This window comes from Myotis yumanensis, unplaced genomic scaffold (assembly GCF_028538775.1).
Source record: "Myotis yumanensis isolate MYYU_CA2020_CCGP unplaced genomic scaffold, mMyoYum1.0.hap1 SCAF_17, whole genome shotgun sequence".
Lineage (NCBI taxonomy): Eukaryota > Metazoa > Chordata > Mammalia > Chiroptera > Vespertilionidae > Myotis > Myotis yumanensis.
The window spans coordinates 13,358,625-13,381,057 of record NW_027223768.1 but is presented as its reverse complement, the minus strand read 5'-3'; the positions used below and the strand labels follow the sequence as shown (position 1 = coordinate 13,381,057).

At 37.0% G+C, this 22,433-nt stretch overlaps 1 protein-coding gene across 3 annotated transcripts; it reads right to left on the bottom strand.

Moving 5' to 3' along the window:
• On the bottom strand, positions 1 to 22,420 carry GOLPH3L (golgi phosphoprotein 3 like). Of its 3 annotated transcripts, XM_070396310.1 has the most exons (6): positions 22,233 to 22,420; positions 21,654 to 21,775; positions 20,069 to 20,263; positions 6,602 to 6,733; positions 3,651 to 3,765; positions 1 to 2,488 (listed from the first exon to the last, which is right to left on the bottom strand). In XM_070396310.1, exons 3-6 carry the CDS (start codon positions 20,249 to 20,251, stop codon positions 2,061 to 2,063), a joined length of 858 nt encoding a protein of 285 aa, XP_070252411.1. In that variant the 5' UTR covers positions 20,252 to 20,263; positions 21,654 to 21,775; positions 22,233 to 22,420; the 3' UTR covers positions 1 to 2,060. The 3 variants fall into 3 exon arrangements, with proteins under 3 accessions (XP_070252411.1, XP_070252410.1, XP_070252412.1); XM_070396309.1 differs by lacking the exon at positions 21,654 to 21,775; XM_070396311.1 differs by lacking the exons at positions 6,602 to 6,733; positions 21,654 to 21,775.
• Positions 22,421 to 22,433: the final 13 nt, after the last annotated feature.

The following is a 22,433-nucleotide window of genomic DNA, read 5'->3' as shown; positions in this document are numbered from 1 at the left end:
TATAGTTGGATAACTTATTTTTATTAGGATGGAGACATTATTTGGACTTTACAACATTGGTTAGTGTTCAGGTTAGCCTTGATGTGCCCTGCCCCGCCCAGTCTATATATGTTACAATTATAATATTTGTGTATTCTAATTTTCTACACAGGATGAAACGGAGGTTGGTATCCTAGTGTAAAGGCCTTGTGTGGAAAGTTCTTATTTCCAGCTAAATTAACTGAAGTTGTAAAACTGCACAGAGAGACTAGAGAGCCAATATCTTTATTATACAGAAATGTGAAGGCCATATGCTTTAAATGAGAAGGTGATATGCAGTGGACATTCTGCAGATTCAAGACATCCTCCTTTTATTGTGATACAATATAAAAATAAACACGACTAAGTGTTGTGAGAAAGAACTCAACTCAACTTCCATGCCCTTCAATTAAGCTGAAACTTTCCACAGGAAAACCTGGTTTCAGTTCATGCCAAACTGTTCAAATGGAAAGAAAAACTAAGGCAGGTAGAGATAACACATGGACTGGTTTTTGAATTTTTAGAGAGCCAGACTAAAGCTCTACTTCACCTCACATTGAGAGTTTGTTTCATGTTAAAATTTATTTCTCTAGTTACCTAAGTGATAACTGAAGTGGAAAAAAGAAAGTTGAGCTGGGAAATTTGGGGGTTGTTAAACAGGTTTAGAAAGGAAATGGAAATTATGATTCATTTAATTATTTCTGATCAGGAAGATTTAATATCAGCTCTGAGTCACCTGTATTAGCCCTTTGGCAGCCTATTTCTCTGTAATGGTGAAGAGGCAGGACCCATTACAAGTACTAGCATAATAAATGCTTGACATTAGCACAATTTGGTCCTCTGTTTCCAAATACTGAACTTTATATCAGCATGCTTTTGGAAAAAAAAAAGGGGGAGGGCATGCTTTTGACATCAAACTGACCCTCCACATAGGATTTTTCTTAATAAGCTTCTCTTTGCACTCACTACTAAATTGAAAAAACATTTTAGAGATTTGGCTAGAAAGATGGTTGTGGATTAAATATAAACAAAATTATTTCCAGAATGTTTAAATATAGATAGAATTTATTAATTTATGCAGAAAGCAAAAAAAAGGGAGCAAAGAAAACCTGGAGTTTAGATATATTATCTAGATTCAGGATGCTGCTATTCAGCAATTGAAATTTACAACTTTCTCAGTTCAATCACAGCAGAAAGGTTTAAAATTGTCTGGAGGAATCAGGATAGTCATGTGCGAAAGGGTGGAAATATGATACCACTTCCTTCCCTTAGAAATTGTAATGCTGATTGCATGAAGGAAGTGGTTGAGATATATATATATATATATATATATATATATATATATATATATATATTTTCACTTAGATTTCTGTCCAATGATGGAGTAGGGTAATGCTAAAAAAAGAGGTTAGAATGTATTTCTGGTTATAAGGCTATGAGAATCAGGTCATCAAATTTGGAATATTCTCATTAGGTTAGAACAAGAAAGTGAGAAAATCACTAACAGGAAATAAAATCCCAGAGACTACTTACTCCAAAAACTAGTTTGTTTCCATTGACCCTTATTCAGAGAGGCAGTCATTTCAATAAGCTACATTACCTAGCAGAGCCTGAGAGACAAAGACTGAAAACATGTATTTTAGATAGAAAACAGACTTTAAAAAATGTAATAAATGGTTTGCTCTACATCTCATTCACAACCTGTGGCTGGAGAACAGCAAACACCACTTAGATAATCTTGCTTATCCAAAAGCACACTAGGTTGAAATAAACTAAGAAATGAGAGAAAATGTTTATTGGGGATGTGTGGGCTCACCCCCAGTTTAGTCACCTCTGGAGTGGAGGTATAAGGAGAAATAAAGTCTGCTTATAAAGGTCAAGGTCTATGGAGAAGCCCTGAAGTTGCTTTCCCCAAATCACAAGTCTGATTCAAGAGAAGGAAAGAAAATGATGAAAAACATCTCATCACACAAAACTCAGTGATAGTGTCTCTGATAGTCACCAGCCCAGCAGGGGAAAAAGGAGAAACCCACCTGCTGGCTTTAGGATTTATTGAAGGCTGCCAACACAGCCCAGATCATCTCTGTGGCACTGTGCTTTGTCCCTTCCACTTCAGGGTCCAGTTCTACTAGGTCCTTGGCTCGATTCATTGCCACATCATACTTGTCATCTGTCAGAGAGGAGAAGACATTTTCTAGTACGTCGGAGGAGTGGGCTAGCACCAGGAGTGCTAGTGTTCGCTTGTCCATACGCTGAGGGTCATTTACCCACCGCTCTAGGACACTATCTTGAATTTTTTTCACTAGTCGCTGTTTCTCTGTTGTGTTGGTCACTGGATGAGTAGTCATATCAAATAGGAGGAAATTCTGCTTCTCCGTGGTTAGAATGCCCTTCTCTACTAGGTTCTTTGCAATTCGCTCTCTTACATTTCTCAGCTGGTATTGTAATTTGAAGGGGTTCCAGGTCTCGCCTATGGGAAAAGAAATGAAAACTTAGAACAACACTATAAACTAACCAGACCGAACAAGACATCTTTTAGAACATTCCACCCTTTAACAGCAGAATATACATTCTTCTCAAGTACACATGGAGCATTCTCCAGGAGAAACCATATGCTAGGCCTTCATAAATTTAAAACAGCCTTAATAAATTTAAAAGGACTAAAAATATACAAAGTATGCTATCCAACCACAATGGAATTAAATAAATATTAACAGAAGGAAGTTTGGAAAATTCAAAAATATATGGAAATTAAACAACATGCTTTGAAATAACCAATGGCTCAAAGAAGAAATCACAAGGGAAATTTAAAAAATACTCTGAGTTGAATGAAAATGAAAACATATCAAAACTTATGGGATGCACCTTAAAGCAGTGTAAAGAGGAAAATTTACAATTCCAAGTGCTATTCTAGGAATGATGTCAAATCAATAATCTAATCTACTTTAAGAAACTATAAAAGAGCACTAAACCCAAAGCAAGCAGAAGAAAGGAAATGGTAAAGATTATAGTAGAAATAAACATAGAAAATAAAAACAATAGAGAAAATAAATCAAGAATTGGTTTCTTGAAAAGATAAATAAAACTGACAAGCCTAGACTGACCCAGGAAAAAAGAGAGAAGACTCAAATTACTACAATTAGGAATGAAAGAGGAGATATCACTATTGACCTTAAAGAAATAAAGAGGGTAATGAGGGGATACCATAAATAGAGAAAATTCTGACTAGATCAACAACAAGTAAGTAGAGTGAATAAGTAACTTTAAAATTTCCCACAAAGAAAAGTGTGTCCAAGACAGCTTTACAGGGAATTCTACCAAATATTTAAATATAATGCCAATTCTTCACAAATCTTTCAAAGAATCAGAAGAGGAGGGAATACTTCCTTAATCTATATGATATTACTCTGATACCAAAACCAGACAAAGACATCACTAGAAAATTATACACCAATAACCCAGGTATAAAGTACTCAACAAAATACTAGCAAAGCAAATTCAGCAACATATAACAAAGACTGCATAACATGATCAGTGAACCATCTGTACCTAATCGAGCCCCTTTAATTTCTGCACTTCTTTTCCTGACCTAACTAAGTGTGGGACTTCTGCATCATTTTGAGCCATCTTACCGGTGAGTAGCTCTATCCACGTCTGGACAGTTTCTGTGGGTTCAGTGGCTTTGATGTGTTTGAGAGTTTCATCCAGTAAAACGTCACCTGTTGGGCTGTCTGACTTCAGCAGTACCTTTTAGAAAGAAGAAACAAGGGACCCTGGTTCATTCAATTCATTCAAATTAAAATCTTTCAATATACCATATGAACACTATTGGTTAAGTATTATAGAAAATGCAAAGCAGTATAATATACTGTCTCTGTTCTCAAGAAGTTGAAAAATTGCTCTAGCCGGTTTGGCTCAGTGGATAGAGCGTCCACGTGCCGACCAAAGGGTCCTGGGTTTGATTTCGGTACCTTGGTTGCAGGCTCCTCTCAGGCCCAGGCCTAGGCCGGGCCCTGGTCAGGGCTCGTGCAGGAAGCAACCAATCGATGTGTCTCTCTCACATCGATATTTCTGTCTTTCCCTCTCTAAAAATCAATGGAAAAATATCCTCGTGTGAGGATTAAAAAAAAAAAAGTTGAATAATCTAGTATGGGGAGATAGTGAGGAGACAAAAATACATTTGATGAGGGCCCTAGTGACAAACTGGATATAAATGATAATGGAGAAAAGACTCAATAATAATTCTTTGAGTCTGGAAAACCTACTTGCAAAACAATCAATAAAGGTAGGAAAATCAGGAAAAGAAGCCAGTTTTGGGGAAAAGTTAAGTTTGGTTTTAACTGATATGGGAGAGCCAGTTGAAATGCCTAGCCAACAGATAAATATGTTCCTGGGGCTGACAAAAGAAGATAGGCCTGCCAGAACTGGTTTGGCTCAGTGGATAGAGCGTCGGCCTGCGGACTCAAGGGTCCTGGGTTCGATTCCGGTCAAGGGCATGTACCTGGGTTGCGGGCACATCCCTAGTGGGGGGCGTGCAGGAGGCAGCTGATCAATGTTTCTCTCTCATTGATGTTTCTGGCTCTGTATCCCTCTCCCTTCGTCTCTGTAAAAAATCAATAAAATATATTAAAAAAAAAAAAAAAGATAGGCCTGCCCGGCCAGTATTGCTCAGTGGTGAGTGTCAGCCATGAACCAGGAGGTAGCAGTTCAATTCCCAGTCAGGGTACATACCAGGGTTGTGGGCTCAATCCCCAGTAGGGGGCCTGCAGGAGGCAGCTGATCAATGCGCCCTAGCTGGTTTTGCTCAGTGGATAGAGCTTTGGCCCTTGGACTGAAGGGTCCCAGGTTCGATTCTGGTCAAGGGCATGTACCTTGGTTGCAGTTCCCCTGCCCTGGTTGGGGTGTGTGCAGGAGGCAACCAATTGATGTCTCTCTCTCACATCGATGTTTCTCTCTATCTCTCCCTCTCCCTTCCACTCTCTCAATGGAAAAATATCTTCGGGTGAGGATTAACAATAGAAAAAGAGACATCAATGATGAGAGAGAATCATTGATCAGCTGCCTCCTGCACACCCCACACTGGGGATTGAGCCCACAATCGGGCATGTGCCCTTGACTGGAATTGAACCCGGGACCCTTCAGTCCGCAGGCCGAAGTTCTATCCACTGAGCCAAACTGGCTAGGGCTAAAAACATATTAAAAAATTTTTTTAAAAAGAGAAGATAAGCCTAGGATTTAGTAGTTAGTATATGGAGGTACTAGATGAAGCTGTAAAGGTAAATGATATCTTTAAAAGGATATAAGTTACACAAAGGGATACAAACTTGAGACTTAGATGTTAAGGAATGGAGAAGTAAAGGAAATAGGGTACAGCTAGAGAAGCAAGTGAATCTGTATATATAAAAGCCTAATATGCAAAGTGTCCCTTCAGGATTTCGGCCAACTGGGAATTTGATCGCTTGCTATGACGTGCGCTGACCATCAGAGGGCGGCGCGGAATGAAGGAAGGCCCTGGCTGGCAGCTGGCAGCCAGGGAAGGGAGGCCCTGGCCGGCAGCTGCAGCCGCTAGGGACCCTACCTGTGCAGAATTTCGTGCACTGGGCCTCTAGTGCAGCCAGTCAATGAAGGAAAAATACCACATGATCTCACTCTTTCATGGATAATTAAGACCATTACAAACTTTTGAACAATAATAAATACAGTGGCAGAGCTGCCTCAAACTGATTGTCAAACTGCAGTGGGAAGGCCAGGGAGGGTTGGGGGACAGGAGGGAGGGGAGTAAGAGATCAACCGAAGGACTTGTATGCACCCATATAACCATAACTAATGGACATAAGACACTGGGGGGTAAGGGAGGGCAGGGGCTTGTCAAGGGCGGGGGGAAAAAAGGACACTTATGTAATACCCTTTGTAATACTTTAAGCGAAAAAAAATAAAAATAAAAATAAAAATAAAGGCCTCTAGTGTAATATAATAGAGGCCAAGAATTAAGAAAGTTTCAATTAGGAGAAGGTGGTCAAAGTGTCAAATGCCACATAGAGGCTAAAAGAGACAAAGACTGAAAAGAAACTAGTGATATATAAGAATGTGGTTTCAGCGCTAAATGCTAAGTATGATAGTGAAAGTGTGAGTAGAAAAAAATAGAAGAAAATGGAGACAGGAGTATGGCTAACATGCTGCAGAGGACTTGCAGAAAATGAAAGGAGAGAAATTAAATGATTATCTGAGGATGACCAGAGTTTAGCAAAGACTGCACCTGACCCACATGTTTACATACTCCTATATAATACTCTCTTCCATGTTAGAGCTATAGCTATGGAGGGAGGAATAATCAACAGCACTCTAAATGTGATTTTCTGCATAGAAAAGAAAGACAAAAGTATGAACTTCTTATTACTCTTTAGACTATTGGACCCTTGGATTTCTCCCTCTGATATAGAATAATTAAACCTATTAGACAATGGGACAACTGAGTCAGTGTTATTTACCTTGTCTCACTACTCAAATCTTTCTACTCCTCCAAAATGGACCATTGGCACCTGCCCTTTTATAAACTCAGAGAATGTCACAGAGGATGCTGTACCTTTCTGTCTAGTAGTCGCTTCTTACGCATGGTGGGGGGTTCCAGATAGATACGACCCCGCATGGCCAGCTCTATCAGGATGCCCCCTCGCAGGCCAGATGATATGCAGTCATTCCAGAAAGATGTGTAACCCTAGGAAAAGAGAAGAGAAAGAACGTTCTGAAAGAGATAGGGACTTGCAGCAAGCACCCTAAGAATGGTATACTCTGTTGTGATTTGTTTCAGGTCATATTACATGAACTCAAAGCAAAGTATACAATAAAGGAATCTCTATTTAATTCCCTTAACCTACCCCCTCCCCAATTATGATTTTCTGTCTGACTTTTTAAGTTCTTTGTGTATTTGGCTATTAGTTAGTAATTGGCAAATCAAACTTTAATTTTTGAGAAGAATTTTTTAAAATCTGTTTCCATGACACTCCAAATTCAGTGTAGAATACAAATGAATTAAATAGAAAAATTTACAAATCATTTGAGTTTTTTACTCCTCCAAGATATGTATTAATAATACAAGCTATTTTGATGGGTGATATAGTTGAAATCCAGCTCTAACACTGACTAGTTAAGTTCCTTGGGTATGTGACTTAACCTTTCTCAAGTGATTATTTGTATGTCCTCATCTGTAAAATGGGGCCACTAATATCTATCTTTATAAGTTTGCTGTGAGGAATAAATGAAATGTCATATACAAGAAAGAATTTATTACAGGGCCTGGCATATTGTGGGCACTTAAATGTTAGTTTCCCTTCCCTAGGTGCTATAGAGGATACAAAGACATGTACGAAATAGCCACTGTCTTAAGGAACTGAAAATCTAGCTGGAAAGACCATGCAAATTTCAGCAAAGTTCTGTGTTAATATAAAATTTAAATAAAAGCTCGTTGTAAAAGCAGAAGAGATAGGCATAAATGACTGTTGTAAGTTTGGTTTAGATGATAGTTATTCAAATTATATAAGTCACTTTTAGGCTAGAGTAGTCAGGAACTTTCATGGGAACTGAGCAGTGGTTTGAAGAAAAGGTTGAATCTGGCAGAGAGGGAGGGTTTTCCTCCAAATTCCACCTATTCTTCAAGAGGGCATTTTAACTAAAGTGTCAAGGAAGGAGGTCTCAAATATGTTTAGAGGTCTAACTCAAGGATTTAAAGAGAAATAATGAGATCAAGTTGGTTGGGGCCAGATGGTTGAAAAGCCTTGATGCTTTGAACTTTTTATTGAAAGGCAGTATTGAATCTTGAAGGTTCTGAGCAAGGAATTATGATGAATGCAAGGAACACCCATCAGAGCTGTTCAACACTCTTTAGCTATCTTTGGTTTTGGCAATACCTCTCACTGGAGAGAAGCTGGGTGAGATGTTGGCAGGGACAGTTTATCATGGCTTTAAAGCAACCCCAAAACTAATTACTAGTAATAGCAGTAAATAATTTTTTTATTAAACTTAAAAAAATTTTTCTTCATTATTGCTTTGGAAATTAAAGACTCCACTTTTCTTTAGGAACATTATCCTTGACATTTTAACATGCAGCACAACAATTTAAAATTAATACAAGATCAGATTTATTTTTTAAATGAGTCAATATAGTAACCACTGTCCTAGTTGAGCAATATTTTTTTTTTAACCTCACAAATGAGACATTATTAGCAGCATCATTACTTTATACAGGTAGCACTTGTTTAGATTTACTCAGATGCTTACCAATTTCCTTGCTCACCATTCCTTCTTGCATCTCAGACCTCCTTTCTGGTACCATTTTCCTTCTTCCTAAAGTAGAATTTCCTTAAGTGAAAGTCTGTTGGAGGCAAACTATTTTGTTTATCTGAAATGTCTGTATTTTACCATCATTCTTGAAAGACAGTTTCTCTGGACATAAAATTCTAACTTGATAGTTTTCTCTATCACATTAAAGATATGTCTTCCTCTTCTAGCTTCTATTGTGCAAGTGAGATCTATTATTTTTATTGCTTGTGGTTTCTTTGCGGTTGATTTGCCTTTTTCTTTGGTCCTTTAAGACCTTCTCTCTTGATGTTTTGCAGTTTGATTACAACATGACTGTGTGTGCATTTACTTATCTTATTTGGGATAGGCTTCTTATATCTGTAGGTTCATTTCTTAGTTCTTAAAAATTCTCAGTTCTTATCTCTAAGAATTTTGGCTTTCCTCTATTTTCTTTATATTTTTCTTCTGGGACTATCATTTTTCTTATCCTAGCTCCCCATGTCTTTTAACCTCTCTCGCTCTCTCTCTCTTTTAATATATTTTTATTGATTTCAGAGAGGAAGGGAGAGGGAAAGAGAGATAGAAACATCAATGATGAGAGAGAATCATTGATCGGCTGCCTCCTGCACACCCCCTACTGGGGATGGAGCCCACAACCTGGGCATGTGCCCTTCACTGGAATCGAACCCAGGACCTTTCAATCCACAGGCCGACGCTCTATCTACTGAGCAGAACCAGTTAGGGCTTAATCTCTCTTTTTATATTTTCCATTTTCTCTGTCTCCATACTACTTTCTGAAGAGTCATTTCATATTTAGCTTGCAATTTACTCTTGCCATATGTATTTAATATGTTAAACTACCCCTGAGATTTTGGTTTCAACTATTCTTCATTTCTAAAACTCTATTATATAGTTATTTTTTACATTTGCCTGGTCATTTGTGATCATTTCTTTTTGTTGTACCTTTGATTCTTTTATTTCTTTAATAAATGTCACATATATTTTATTATCTGATCTGAAGTCCTTGAATGACCTATTGTTTGTTATTTCTCCTGATTCCTTCTCATGGGTATTTGATTATTTGTATGACTGATGATATTTGATTAAGAGATCCATATTTATTTTGTTGTGAATCTGAAAGATTGTGGAGACCTAAATTGAGGATGTCTTCCTTCAGAGAGGAAGATGTGCATTTGCTTCTGCTAACAGTTGGGCATGGGAGGTTTGAGGGAATGCCTCACAACTGGGACCACATTTACATTTAACTTCCCGCTTTTATCTTAACCCCAAGATTTATTTCTGACCACCAAATTCCTGAATCTCTGAACTGATTTGGCAATTTTCCCCAGGGCAAATTAGTTTATTGCTTACCTCTAGGATTTAAATTTTTTTTGGGGGGGGTTGGGGGGGATCTGAAAATTTCCTTTACTTTCTATTACATGTTTGAAATTAAGTTTACTCAAGACTTAATATCTGACCCCTATACTGACAGAGGTAGGGGTTTTCCAATTCCATTATTCCCCTAGCCAGGATGATCTTTAAGCTCAAATCTAATTATATAACTCCCTTCCCCTCTGCTTAAAAATCTTTCAAATACTCCTCTCAGTCAAGTCCAAACTCCTTGGTATAGTAAAACCTCACTATAATGGACTAATTCAGGCAAGGGGGTATCCCTTAAAGTTGAAAGTACATTATTAATAAAGCAGGTTTTCTGAACGCCTATGTTAAAAAATTGACCAATTAGTTAGTTTACTTGTTTTCACTTATGTACACACATTTGGTTAATTAAGTATGTATGAAAAATTTAGTTTCACAGAGAAGTTTTCTATATGTATTCCAGTAATTTTAAATTTATTTATTTTATTTTATTTTATTTTTTTAAAATATTTTATTGATTTTTTACAGAGAAGAAGGGAGAGGGATAGAGAGTTAGAAACATCGATGAGAGATTGATCAGCTGCCTCCTGCACACCCCCTATTGGGGATGTGCCTGCAACCAAGGTACATGCCCTTGACCGGAATCGAACCTGGGACCCTTGAGTCCGCAGGCCGACGCTCTATCCACTGAGCCAAACCGGTTCGGCGGGTAATTTTAAACTTATACTGAATAGGTCTAGCAAACGTGTATTTGCCAGACACCATGGGCAAATAAATGCACAGGGCTGGGAGGAGGCTCAGTGCACGTGGGAACATTGGCCGGCTCCTTAAATCTGCTGCAGAAAGTCACGCCACTAGATCACAGAACCAATTAGCCTTGCAATGTAGTGTGGTCACATGCTAGTCATTCAATATACACTGTTTACGAGCAGTGACTCTTGGATTTAAATATGTAGACTATAGTTGTAGATATGTAATATTTATTTATATCAACAAAATTACTACAGTGTTTTTTCCAACATATGGCCTATTCACTGAAGTTTGTTAAAAGTTACAGCGAATTAATAACAAAAAATAGTCTGTTAATGATAAGCAAATCTTGGTTAAAAGCATTTTAAAATTAACAGGGTGGTACTTTTCACAGGACATACAGATCGAAGTTTTCTCCATTAAATCCAAAGTTTGTTAAATCAAGGTCCACAAAATCTAGGGTTTACTGTATAGCACTCAAACCAGGAGGCTATTTATTATTCTCTTTCTGGCCTCTTTCCCCTAGAACACTATGCTCTAGCTTTCCAAAACTATTTTAAGTACTCTTAATGCATCATTTTTGCCTATTGGTCTTTGCACACACAAAGTTGTTGTTTTTTTAAAAAATATATATTTATTGATTTCAGAGAAGAAGGGAGAGGGAAAGAGAAAAAGAAACATCAATGATAGAGAATCATTGATCAACTGCCTCCTGCACGCCCCCTACTAAGGATAGAGCCCGCAACCTGGTCATGTGCCCTTGATTGGAATTGAACCTAGGACCCTTCTGTCCACAGGCCGACGCTCTATCCACTGAGCCAAACCAGCTAGGGCATAAAGTTGTTTTTTTTAAAATATTTTTATTGACTTGAGAGGGAGGGAGAGAGAGAGAGAGAGAGAGAGAGAGAGAAATATCAATGATGAGAGAGGATCATTGATTGGCTGCCACCTGCACGCCCCACAGTGAGGATCGAGCCAGCAACCTGGGCATGTGCAACCTGAGCACGTGCCCTGACCAGGAATGGAACCATGACCTCCTGGTTCATAGGTTAACGCCCAACCACTGAGCCACGCTGGCTAGGCCACACACAAAGTTCTGTCTAGAACAGCGGTTCTCAACCTGTGGGTCGCGACCCCTTTGAGGGTCGAACGACCCTTTCACAGGGGTCGCCTAAGACCATCGGAAAACACATATATAATTACATATTGTTTTTGTGATTAATCACTATGCTTTAATTATGTTCAATTTGTAACAATGAAATTGGGGTTCACCACAACATGAGGAACTGTATTAAAGTGTTGTGGCATTAGGAAGGTTGAGAACCATTGGTCTAGAAGAACCAATACTTTTCTTTCTCCTACAGGATTCACATCTTCCTTGTAACCTTCTCTCACATTGTCTTTCCCTCTACCATCTGGGTTAGGTACCTCACCTGGGTGTGCCTAAGTATATATACTTCTCCCCTATCATTTAGTATATCACATTGCAATCAACAGTTTGCCCTCAGACTATAAATTCCTTAAGGAGAGAGTATCTGATTGATACATGGTATTTCTCTATAAATGTTTCTTGAAATATGTTTCAAGAATTTTATGATTGAAATATGTTAACCTGGTAAACACTCAGCTTGAACCATACATCCCTAGATATATCCAAATTTCCTGAGGGCCTGATTCTAGACTCAAAGCTGGGATTACTTCCCTCCACTGCCTGCCTCATGGCTACTTCAAGGACAAAGTAAGTTTTTTTTTTAGGTTAATACTTGGTTTTATACAATTTAGTAGCCTAATTAAGGTTAAACTATAACTTATGTCAGAATAAGTAATTTACTTAGGTCATAACTTTACTAGTATATCCTGGTGACTATAAATTTCAACAGGTGTGCAAACATTTCAGTTGGTATTAAAGCAATTAGAAGAAAGTTTTCCTTTGTTTTCTTATTTCTTCCTAACTATATACCTTCTGTTTCAGTGACAGTGATGTCAGATTGTCAACAGAACGGTGAGAAGCATGGTAAATAAAGAAACAGAGACCAGGATGTAGAAACTGTATGTTTTTTAATACTACCCTTTTCTCATCCTAGTAGCTCATAACACGCGAAACTCTTAAATGAGTTTTTAAACTTCCTTTTTATTAAGTCATATACCATAATGGAAAAAGTATAAAAGTACACATCTGGAGTTTTAAAAAATAAATTATAATTCTAAGGTCCATTTTCCCTCTAAATATATGTGGCTGCCTCAGTAAATTCTCAATCCACAATAAAGATTCTGTGTTAAAGGGCCACTGCTTTAGTGTGCAGGATGATCTAGCACATACATGCTAAAGTTTACACTTAATCATTAAATTTAATTATCTCAAATACAGGAGGGAAAAGAGAGAAAAATTCTCTCTCTTCCCCCCCTTCCTCTCTCTAGAATAAAAAAAGAAAAAAAAGAAGAAATATTCATTTGCGTATTGGTTGAACAAATTCCTAGAAGAAACTTTCGAATCAAAGAGTATACATATTTAAATTTTTGATAATGTCATTTTGCTCTTGTGAAAGGCTGGGCAATGAGATTTCAATAAATTCTGTCAATATCTTATGACGAATTTCCACCTAGTCAAGTATTCCTTATTCAAACTTCCTTGAAGATACACCTTAAAACAACTCTGGCCGTAGTCGGTTTGACTCAAGTAAATAGAGCATCAGCCTGAAGACAAGTTAGATTCCAGTTCAGAGCATGTACCTTGCCAACCAATCGATGTATCTCTCTCACATGGATGTTTCTCTGTCTCTCCCCTCCCTTCCACTCTCTCTGAAAATAAAAAGGGTGAATTTAAAAACAAACAAACAAAAAAACCCCAACAACTCGGAAGGTTAAAAATGTTAAAGTTGCCTGCATGACATAAAATGCAAAGGAACTTAAAGCATCATTTTTAATGCTTATAAGGAGTTTTTAAAAATAATGTTAGAAAATCCTTATGATAAAGTTAAGTGAAAAATAGCCAATATAAATAATTGTGTAATCAAGATTACTGCAATTATGTAAAATACTTTAAAAAATGGTTTTCTAATATTTAAAATGGTTTTCAATTTTCCCCCCAAATTATCTACATTAAGAAAATGTCACTTTATTAGGAAAAAAAATCAGAAACAAATCCTTCCCTCCCCCCAAATCTGAAGTTTCGACATTAAATTGCTTAATTTTCTATGAAAGAAGGAATCATAAGTGTCTTCCAGAAGCTTTTTCTATATGGTATGCTCACACCTCAGAAGAGCAAAATGAGGTAAATGCAGGTACATTTTTTATTTTCAAATAGCCCCCCACCACCCGATTAAATAGTATACATATATTTTAGAAATTTGAAAATAAAAAATAAAATAAAAATTACTCATAAATTCCATCATTCTATTATCATTTGGGTGTATATAAAATCATATTTTTCTTTATACATATAATACACATATCTTCTCTGCTAGCCACCAATTTTCCCATCTGTTTCCTCTTCCCCAACCTTAATCCTGGGGCTTTTCTTCATAGAACAGCAGTGTGTGAAAATTATGGAATGGATGTATGCATACACTATAAACTTTCATAGTGGAGAATAGAGATAGAAGGGGCAAACCGGCACTGGGCAATACAATTTTGTTTTAAATCTTCACCCGAGGATATTTTTTCCATTGATTTTTAGAGAGAGTGGAAAGGAGGGGAGGAGGGAGAAAGGGAAATATGGATGAGAGAGACACATTAATGGTTGCCTCTGGCATGTGCCCCAACTGAGGAGGGATCAAACCTGACCTCCAGAGGTACCATATGCAAATGTCCAGTTTTCAACCAAAAAAACCCAATAATTATAGACATATAGAAAAACAGTTCTGAACACTCTTAAGTTATACAAACAACATATGAAGGGGAGATAATCTCAATTCCAGGTATTTCAGAAGAGAACAGTGTACATTAGGGGGTTGGAAGGTTAGGGAAAGGCAGGCTCTCAATGAAAGAGTTTAAACTACATTTTCCTATTGTTAGAATAGGGCTTTGGTCTTTCAGTTTATTTCCTTTTGTACCAATAGTAAATAATTCTTTGGGGTTATATGACTGGAAATAATAAAAACAAAACAGAAGTTATTTTTTAACAGTCTAGGTTAATAAAAACCACAAAACTTGACAAACGAGTCCTGATACACTTCCTTATTCACACTTGTCAGCAATAGCTACTAACAAGAGATTTATTGTTCATTTTGTTCAATCAGGAAACTAAAAGGTCAGGTACTGGTCTAGGTAATCTTTTAATCTTTTAATTTTAAGAAAATGTTTTAGGACTGAGCAACTTTCGAAGAGTAGCATTTTTTCCATCTATAGTCATTCACTGACAAGTTATGTACTGACTTACTGATTTTTTAAAATTTCGTGACTAGTTCACTGAAAATTTTTTTACCAACTTAGAAAAGCTTGAATTTCTAGTCTCCCACTGCTAATAAATTACAATGAGTGAATTATAACCAATAGAAAATCATTAGTAGCTTGAAAAAGCTTAGCATGAACGTGTTTTATAATTTAAGATAAAAGTGTTATCCAGTCTACTTTATCATTTTTTTATATGTATGAATAGTGGCATTGTTTGAAAGAACATAACTAATCAGTACTAGAATATTCTTAGCAGCATTGTTGATAATAATAACTCCTGAATGTTCACTAGCCAGTAGGATGAGTGAATGGTGGTATATTCAGATAACAAAATACTATATTGCAGTGAACTGAATTAAATTATATGCAGCAACATGGATGAATCTCAAACATCATACTGAACAAAAAATATATAACAGTATTAACCCAATAACATGAATTTTAAAAGGAGGCAAAATTAAAATACTTTGTTCAGGGATATATATACATGTACAACTACAGGAGGAAGGGCAGCATGTGATTAGAGAAGTGCACAAGAGGATGCTTCTAGGATGCTGATTGTACTCTACGGGTGGTAGTTACATGAATATTTGCTTTAAAATTACTTGTTAAGCCCAGCCGATGTGGCTCAGTGGTTGAGCACTGACCCATGAACCAAGAAGTCACTGGTTCGACTCCTGGTCAGGACACATGCTCGGGTTGTGGGCTAGATCCCTGGTGGGAGACGTGCAGGAGGCAGCTAATTGATTTTTCTCTCTCATTGATCTTTCTATCTCTCTATCCCTCTCCCTTCCTCTCTAAAAATCAATAAAAACAAAAGAATTACTTGTTAAATTGTACATAAGTGCTAAATACTTTTCTAGATATGCTATATTTCACAATTTTAGAAAAGTTAAACAATAAAACACAGAGCTGTGTGTCTAATTCTGTTTAGTACTTAAATTTCAAAACATCCGAATTTATTTACAGGAGATAGGATGCTTTCAAATATGGGCAATTATTTCAGTTGCAAATCACTAAAATTATCGCAAACATCCCACTTACGTACTTTTTTCTTATATCCTGTCTCTCCACAGACTTTTTTTTAAATATGTTTTTACTAGTGACCTAGTGCACAGATTCGTGCACATTGAAAGGAAATTAATTAGGGTCCCTCGGCCTGGCCTGCAGGGATCAGGCAGAAACTGGCTCTCCGACATCCCCCAAGGGATCCCGGAGTGAGAGAGGGCACTCTGTAAAGTTGCTGTTTGGACAGGGTGTGGAATGCAAAAGCAAGTGTGCAGTAAACCAGATTCAGAGCTGACAGTGCCTCAGCAACAACATAACCCACAGCTGAAGGTGGAACTGCACAGCCAGCGAGGAATCAGGCTCCCTCCTCTCTGGTTTAAGGTCTGTCACCCGAGAACCACCACTGCCAAGTCACTGCAGCTCCACAGCTCTGCATTGAGTGTCTGCCCCATGGTGGTCAATGCGTGTCATAGCAACCAGTTGGATGGTCGGACACTTAGCATATTAGCCTTTTATATATATACTAGAACCCCGTTGCACGAAGGTTCGCGCAATAGGCCTTCCTTCCCCTGGCTGCTGGCACCAGTTTTCCTCCAGCACCCGGGACCCAGGCCTTTGGTATGGCTGCAGCGGAGAAGCCAAGACTCTTCAGTCTTCAGTCTTTGCTCCTTGCCTGTGTATGCAAATTAACTGCCATCTTTGTTGGGTTAATTTGCATAGTCACTCTGATTGGCTGGTGGGCGTAGCAGAGTGACACCAATTTGCATGTTTCTCTTTTATTAGTGTAGGTATATTGATTTCAGAGAGGAAGGGAGAGGAAGAGAGAGATAGAAACAACAATGATGAGAGAGAATCATTGATCGGCTGCCTTCTGCACACCCCCTACTGGGGGTTGAGCCCACAACCTGGGCATGATGAAAAGTTTTTATGTCCCAGTGCATAGTAAGTATTCAATAAATGGCAATACTAGGAGAAAGCTTTGCAAAACAGGAAAGAGGGTTAAAAAATATTATCCACAAACGAAAAATATTACCATCAAGTCAAAAGCATTAATAGGCTCACTCCTCTTATAGGTAACTTAATAATAAAGATTCTCATAAAGGGAAATTTTAAATATACTAGCAATTTAATTAAAGCATTAGTTGTCCATGAGTCAGTAATATCTATAGCAAAATTCTTATCACAGGCTATTACAGGAAATAAATCTATTTTATTTTAGTCAGGCTGGGACTCAAATTTAATTTTCTCAGTTGAGGTCAGTGTTATTGAACTGAGATAACATCTAATTTTAAGTGTACTTGAAAGGTTAGATTCTTCAACATATATTTAAATTTCCTGATTATTTTCATAAGACAATGAAGCTTAATATTTTAAAACCAGTCTGTGGCCACTACTCCTCAGAAGAATCTTAAGAAAGGGATGACAGTAATATTTGACAAGCAATTTGACTATGGCCTACTCTCATTCTTTTCTAGCCCCACAATTCTTGAAGTACTAATCTCTTTGTGTTATCTTCCACTTACATGCTTTTGAAACAGATGTAATTTTTCAAAATTATAGTATTGATTTATAAACAGAAAGTCTTATGGAAATCTTCAGCAAAAGTTAATTTTGGGACTTTGGGATACAAAGTTTAACATTTAGGATTTTTCTTTGACATGTCACAAACTCAAACCATGTAAAATAAGAAATAATACATAGTAAAATAGAAACGCAGAAACAAAATAGAGCGAAAATATCACTAAGTCCTTAATTTGGACACAACAATGAAATGAGCTTTGCTGTTTTCACTAGGCTAATCCTCTTTTGCTTAAAGGAAAGAGTCTAAATATCTCTGCCTAGAACTCAAAATCCTCCATACTCTGAATCTAATATGTCAATTTTGATTCTCATTGTTCTCCAAGAACAGAGCCTACTTCAGTCATACTGGTTACTTAGTTATCTCCCAAACTCATCAAGTTCATGATACCTTTGCTTACTCAGGTTCCCCTCATCCACAATGTATTCCCTTCTCTCCATTTCTATTAATCTTACCCATTCTTAAAGGCCCAGCTTGTTTTACTCCCTTCTATTCTTCCCCAGATTATTCCAACTCATGATGATCTCTCCTCCCTTCAACTCCCTCGGCTCTTATTGTTCTAACATGGAAAGACTTGCTGTTTTTTCTTTAAAACTCTTTTGAATTTGAAATACAATGCACACATAGGAGAGTACACGAAAGATAAAAACAATGAATTATCCCTAAGTCAATATCCATGAAATATCCCACAAGTACAGACACAGAAAACTGCTAGTACCCAGAAAACCCCCTCATTCGCTTTTCTAATGACTAAAACCTCCTCTCCCCTCCCACAAAAATGTAACCACTCTCCTAACAACTATGGTAATCCCTTTCCTGCTGTTCTTTATAGTTTTACCATCTCTAACATGCAACTGCAAATACTATAGTTTTTTGAATTTTATATATATAGATTCATATAGTATGTAATCTTTTGTGTTTGGACTCCTTTACTGAACATTATATGAGAATTATACATGTTTTGTAACAATGTTCATTTTCATTCTAAAAATATACTCATTTATTTAATATATTTTTATTGATTTCAGAGAGGAAGGGAGAGGGGGAGAGAGAGAGATAGAAACATCAATAATCAAAGAGAATCATTGATTGGCTGCCTCCTGCATGCCCCACACTGGGAATTGAGCCTGCAACCCAGGCATGTGCCCTTGACTGGGATCAAACCTGGGACCCTTCAGTCTGCAGGCTGACGCTCTATCCACTGTGCCAAACTAGCTAGAGGTATACTTATACTTATTTAAATAAATATACTCATTTTTATCCATTTTACTGTTGATGATCCTTTGGGTTAACTTTTATCTCCAGTTAGAATACAAATTTCTTGGGGGTAGGGACCATTTATGCTATTTTATATTTACTTTAGTATTTGCATAACACTAAGCACATAATGGGTGTCCCCAATCACACTAAATATTGATTAAATAAATCTACTTTGGGAAATAAGAAGAAAATGAGTAGAACTGGAAATCAATGTAACATTTTTAGAGATAGTTATGTAACTGGCATTTTGGAAAACTACTACTACTACTTTAACATATCCAAAGGTTTGACCTCTTCTGTTTATTTGCACCTAAGGATTTATCCTTTTTTAGTCTTCTTGAGACAACTGAAAGCTAAAAACTTAATTTAGCATATTCAGAAATGAAATTAGAACAATTAGGAAAGTAATTAATTATTTGCCCATCTTTGTACAGTATCTCACCAATATGTTGAATACCCACTATGATTATAGCTCTAAATGAGATGCTTTATTTTTAAAATTCTATTTCCCTAAGTTTATATCAACTACTATAAATTTAGACAAACGAAGACAAGTCCAGAGGCAGTTTCTCTACAGGACAAAAGCAAAAATCCAATATGTAGGGTCAGCAGGAAATTAATAATTTGTATTCAAAACTAAAACGAAATAGCTTCTTAGTTCTAATATGCTCTGCTTCTACAGTCAGTGAATGTTTCCTCCACACTTCTGTAAGCATTTCAAAACAGTATTTATACCATCTAATCTTCAGACCTACTCTGACATTCTTTTAGAGAGTCAGTTTTGCTTTTTCATTTATTTGACCTTTCTTTAATCCTCACCTGAGGTTATGAAATTAACCTTAGATAAAGAGGAAGGGAGAGAGAAAGATAGAGGTAGGGAGAGAGAGGAGAGAAACATCAAAGTAAGAGAGAAATATCAATGGCCACCTGCCATAGGAGCCCCAACTGAGGATCAAACCCAACACCCAGGTATGTTCTCTGACCGGAATTAAACCTGCAACCTTTTGGTGCAGGGGACAATGCTCCAACCAAATGAGCCACCGGGCCAGGGCTGGGCCTTCTTTCTTAATTTAATAAGAGGTTATTTCAGTATCACTATCACTTGGGACACTGTAACTACAAAAACTTTACACTGTGTTATATCTTCTCTTGTATCCTCTAAAATTTTGGAATAATTTTGTAATTAAATTACACTTCAAGTAATTGCACTTCTGGATTTTACCCTCTGAGTATCAGCTAACCGCCAAAATTCCTCATTCCTCATTAAGATGTCCACAGCATAATTCTAAGGCCAACCTAACATTAACACAAATATTCTATTCTATTACTTCCTAAAAACATTTCAGTATTTAAGTCTTTGGGATGGCCCAGCTGACCAAACTACATTACCTCTTTATCTTTTAGTCCCAGGAGCAATACTTCTTCCATAAGGGTGAGGCGAATATCCTTAGAGTCTCCAGAGTCTTCATTGTCTGAACTCCTGTCTTGATTAGTATCTTCCTCACTTTCTACCTTCTTTTCAGAGTTCTTGCCTACTTCCATACGACGGGCACGGTGAGTTAAAGTGGTCATTCTGAACTGTTTCTGGAAGGGTGATGAAAAATATTTACAGTGTGCTTATGTAAATAAATACATATAGATACTTATACATGCATACCAAAATGTATATGAATAAGAAATATTTAAAACTTAGAGAAAGAAAGGAAAGAGTAATGACCAGAAAAATTAAGTGGGTAACATAATTCAATATCTTCCAAAGTACATAACTTAAATACACAGAAAGCACTGGCAAGAAATCAAATCAGTAATTTTAAAGACCAGTAGAAATAATCATCTTTTAAACCTGTTGATTTCTTGTGCATAATCTATAACCTAGGAGTGACTGTCAATCATTGTGACTCCTCTTTCACAAAATGGATCCTCTCCAAGTTCAATAATATGGGGCAGCAAAAAACTGTGAGCATCCAGTCCAAATATGCATATGATAATTTATATAGAACTTCTATAAACATTCAGTGGCACATTATAAAGCATACACAAAAAATTATAAAGTAAAAAATTTAAAAAACTAAATAGAAATAGATGTTCTAATATTTTCTTCCCAAACCCGAATGACTCAGTTCATGAACTCACTTAGGAGATCACTACTTTAGAGAATAGCACTCAGAAGATCAAGTGTAGTAATTCCAGAAAACTTTCATCTCTATCCATCTTGCAAACAAAACAGCTACAAACAAACAAAAATACTGGCAAGAGAATGTTAAAAGATTAGCAAATTCTTTCTAAAAAAAAAAAAAAATCAAAGCACATGCCCTTTTATATCAAGCACTACATTTGTTTTAAAATCTAGTCAAGAGAAATTGCACTGTCATTTGTAATGAAGTTTAAGTTAGCTTACTTTGAGATAAACCTAAATGCCAGTTGTTAAGATGATATACAACAAATATTTTTTTTATCAGCAATTGTTTAAAAGAATATATTTTGCAACATCAAAAGAATGCATTCAAGCCCTGGCCAGTGTGGCTTGGTTGGTTGGGGTGTCCTCCTATGCACAGAAAGGTTGCGGGTTCCATTCCCAAGGAGACCACTGATGCTTCTCTCTTTCTCTCTCTTCCTTCCCCCTCTCTCTGAAATCAGTAAAACATATCCTTGAGAGAGGATTAAAAAAAAAAAAGGAGAAGAATGCATTCAGGAACCTCTGCGACTGATTCCCATTCTATCTTTTCTCAATTATTTCCCATTAATTCCAATTCCATACTGTGAACAAACCATTTCTCAAACATGTGCCATGTCGTTCACCTCTGCTCCTCTGTACATGTTGGAGTTCTCTCCCTTTCCTCCTACTCTTCAAATTCTACTCATTCTTAAAAGGCCTACTGAGGCTTAAGTGAGTCTCCTCCATTACCCATGTCCCATGGTCAGAATTGGTCTCTCCCTCAGCTGTACTTTCAAAACTTTATTTATACTTACTTACTTTAAAGTATTTATTATAGTCTGGCTGTCTCTCAACTGTAAACTTCTTGAGGGCAGAGATATTGTCTTCTTAGGCTTTTTTTATTCTCCATAGCAACTAGCACAAGGTCTTTAACGTTGTAACTGCTCAATAAATATATACTGATTAAAACGAATTCTCAGAAATGCATGTGAACATTTAAAATAGAAATACAAATTAAGTGACTTACAAAAGACTCTTTGTACAGGACTATATTTCAAATATAATTCTTGGTAGGAGGTGGAAAGAGTGAAGGACGAAGAGAACCATGAAATAAATGAAATGCTTGAGCATTAACCTTATCTGGCACTGTGAATAGGGCTTATTTCCTAACCCAGTCCAAGAAACTTTAAATCTTGGGGGAGGAGGGCGGGAAAGAGGGGGGGTTTCTTTGAGAAATGAATCTCCCCTCCCCGTGGACATTTACTAGTTAAAACTCCTATTTAAAAGAAGGCAAAAAATTTAAATAAATCAAAACCACCTTTTCCCCATAAAATAAAAAATGTGGAGGGTTTTGGTTTATTTTTTGACGTTACGAAATGCATTTCCCCGGTTGCTTACCTGACGTTACTCCTGGGTTACGGCCCGAGGGAGGCTGCAGCTTGCACTCTACTTTAGGAGAACACCTGTCCTCCACCCCAGTCCCCTACCCTTGTCCTAGTAGGTGAAAAACTTCCCAGCCAAGGAAAGAGCACAAACTTCCTGATCCTTCGCTGCAGAAAAGGAATAACACATCAGCTTCCTCAGGATCACTAGGCAACC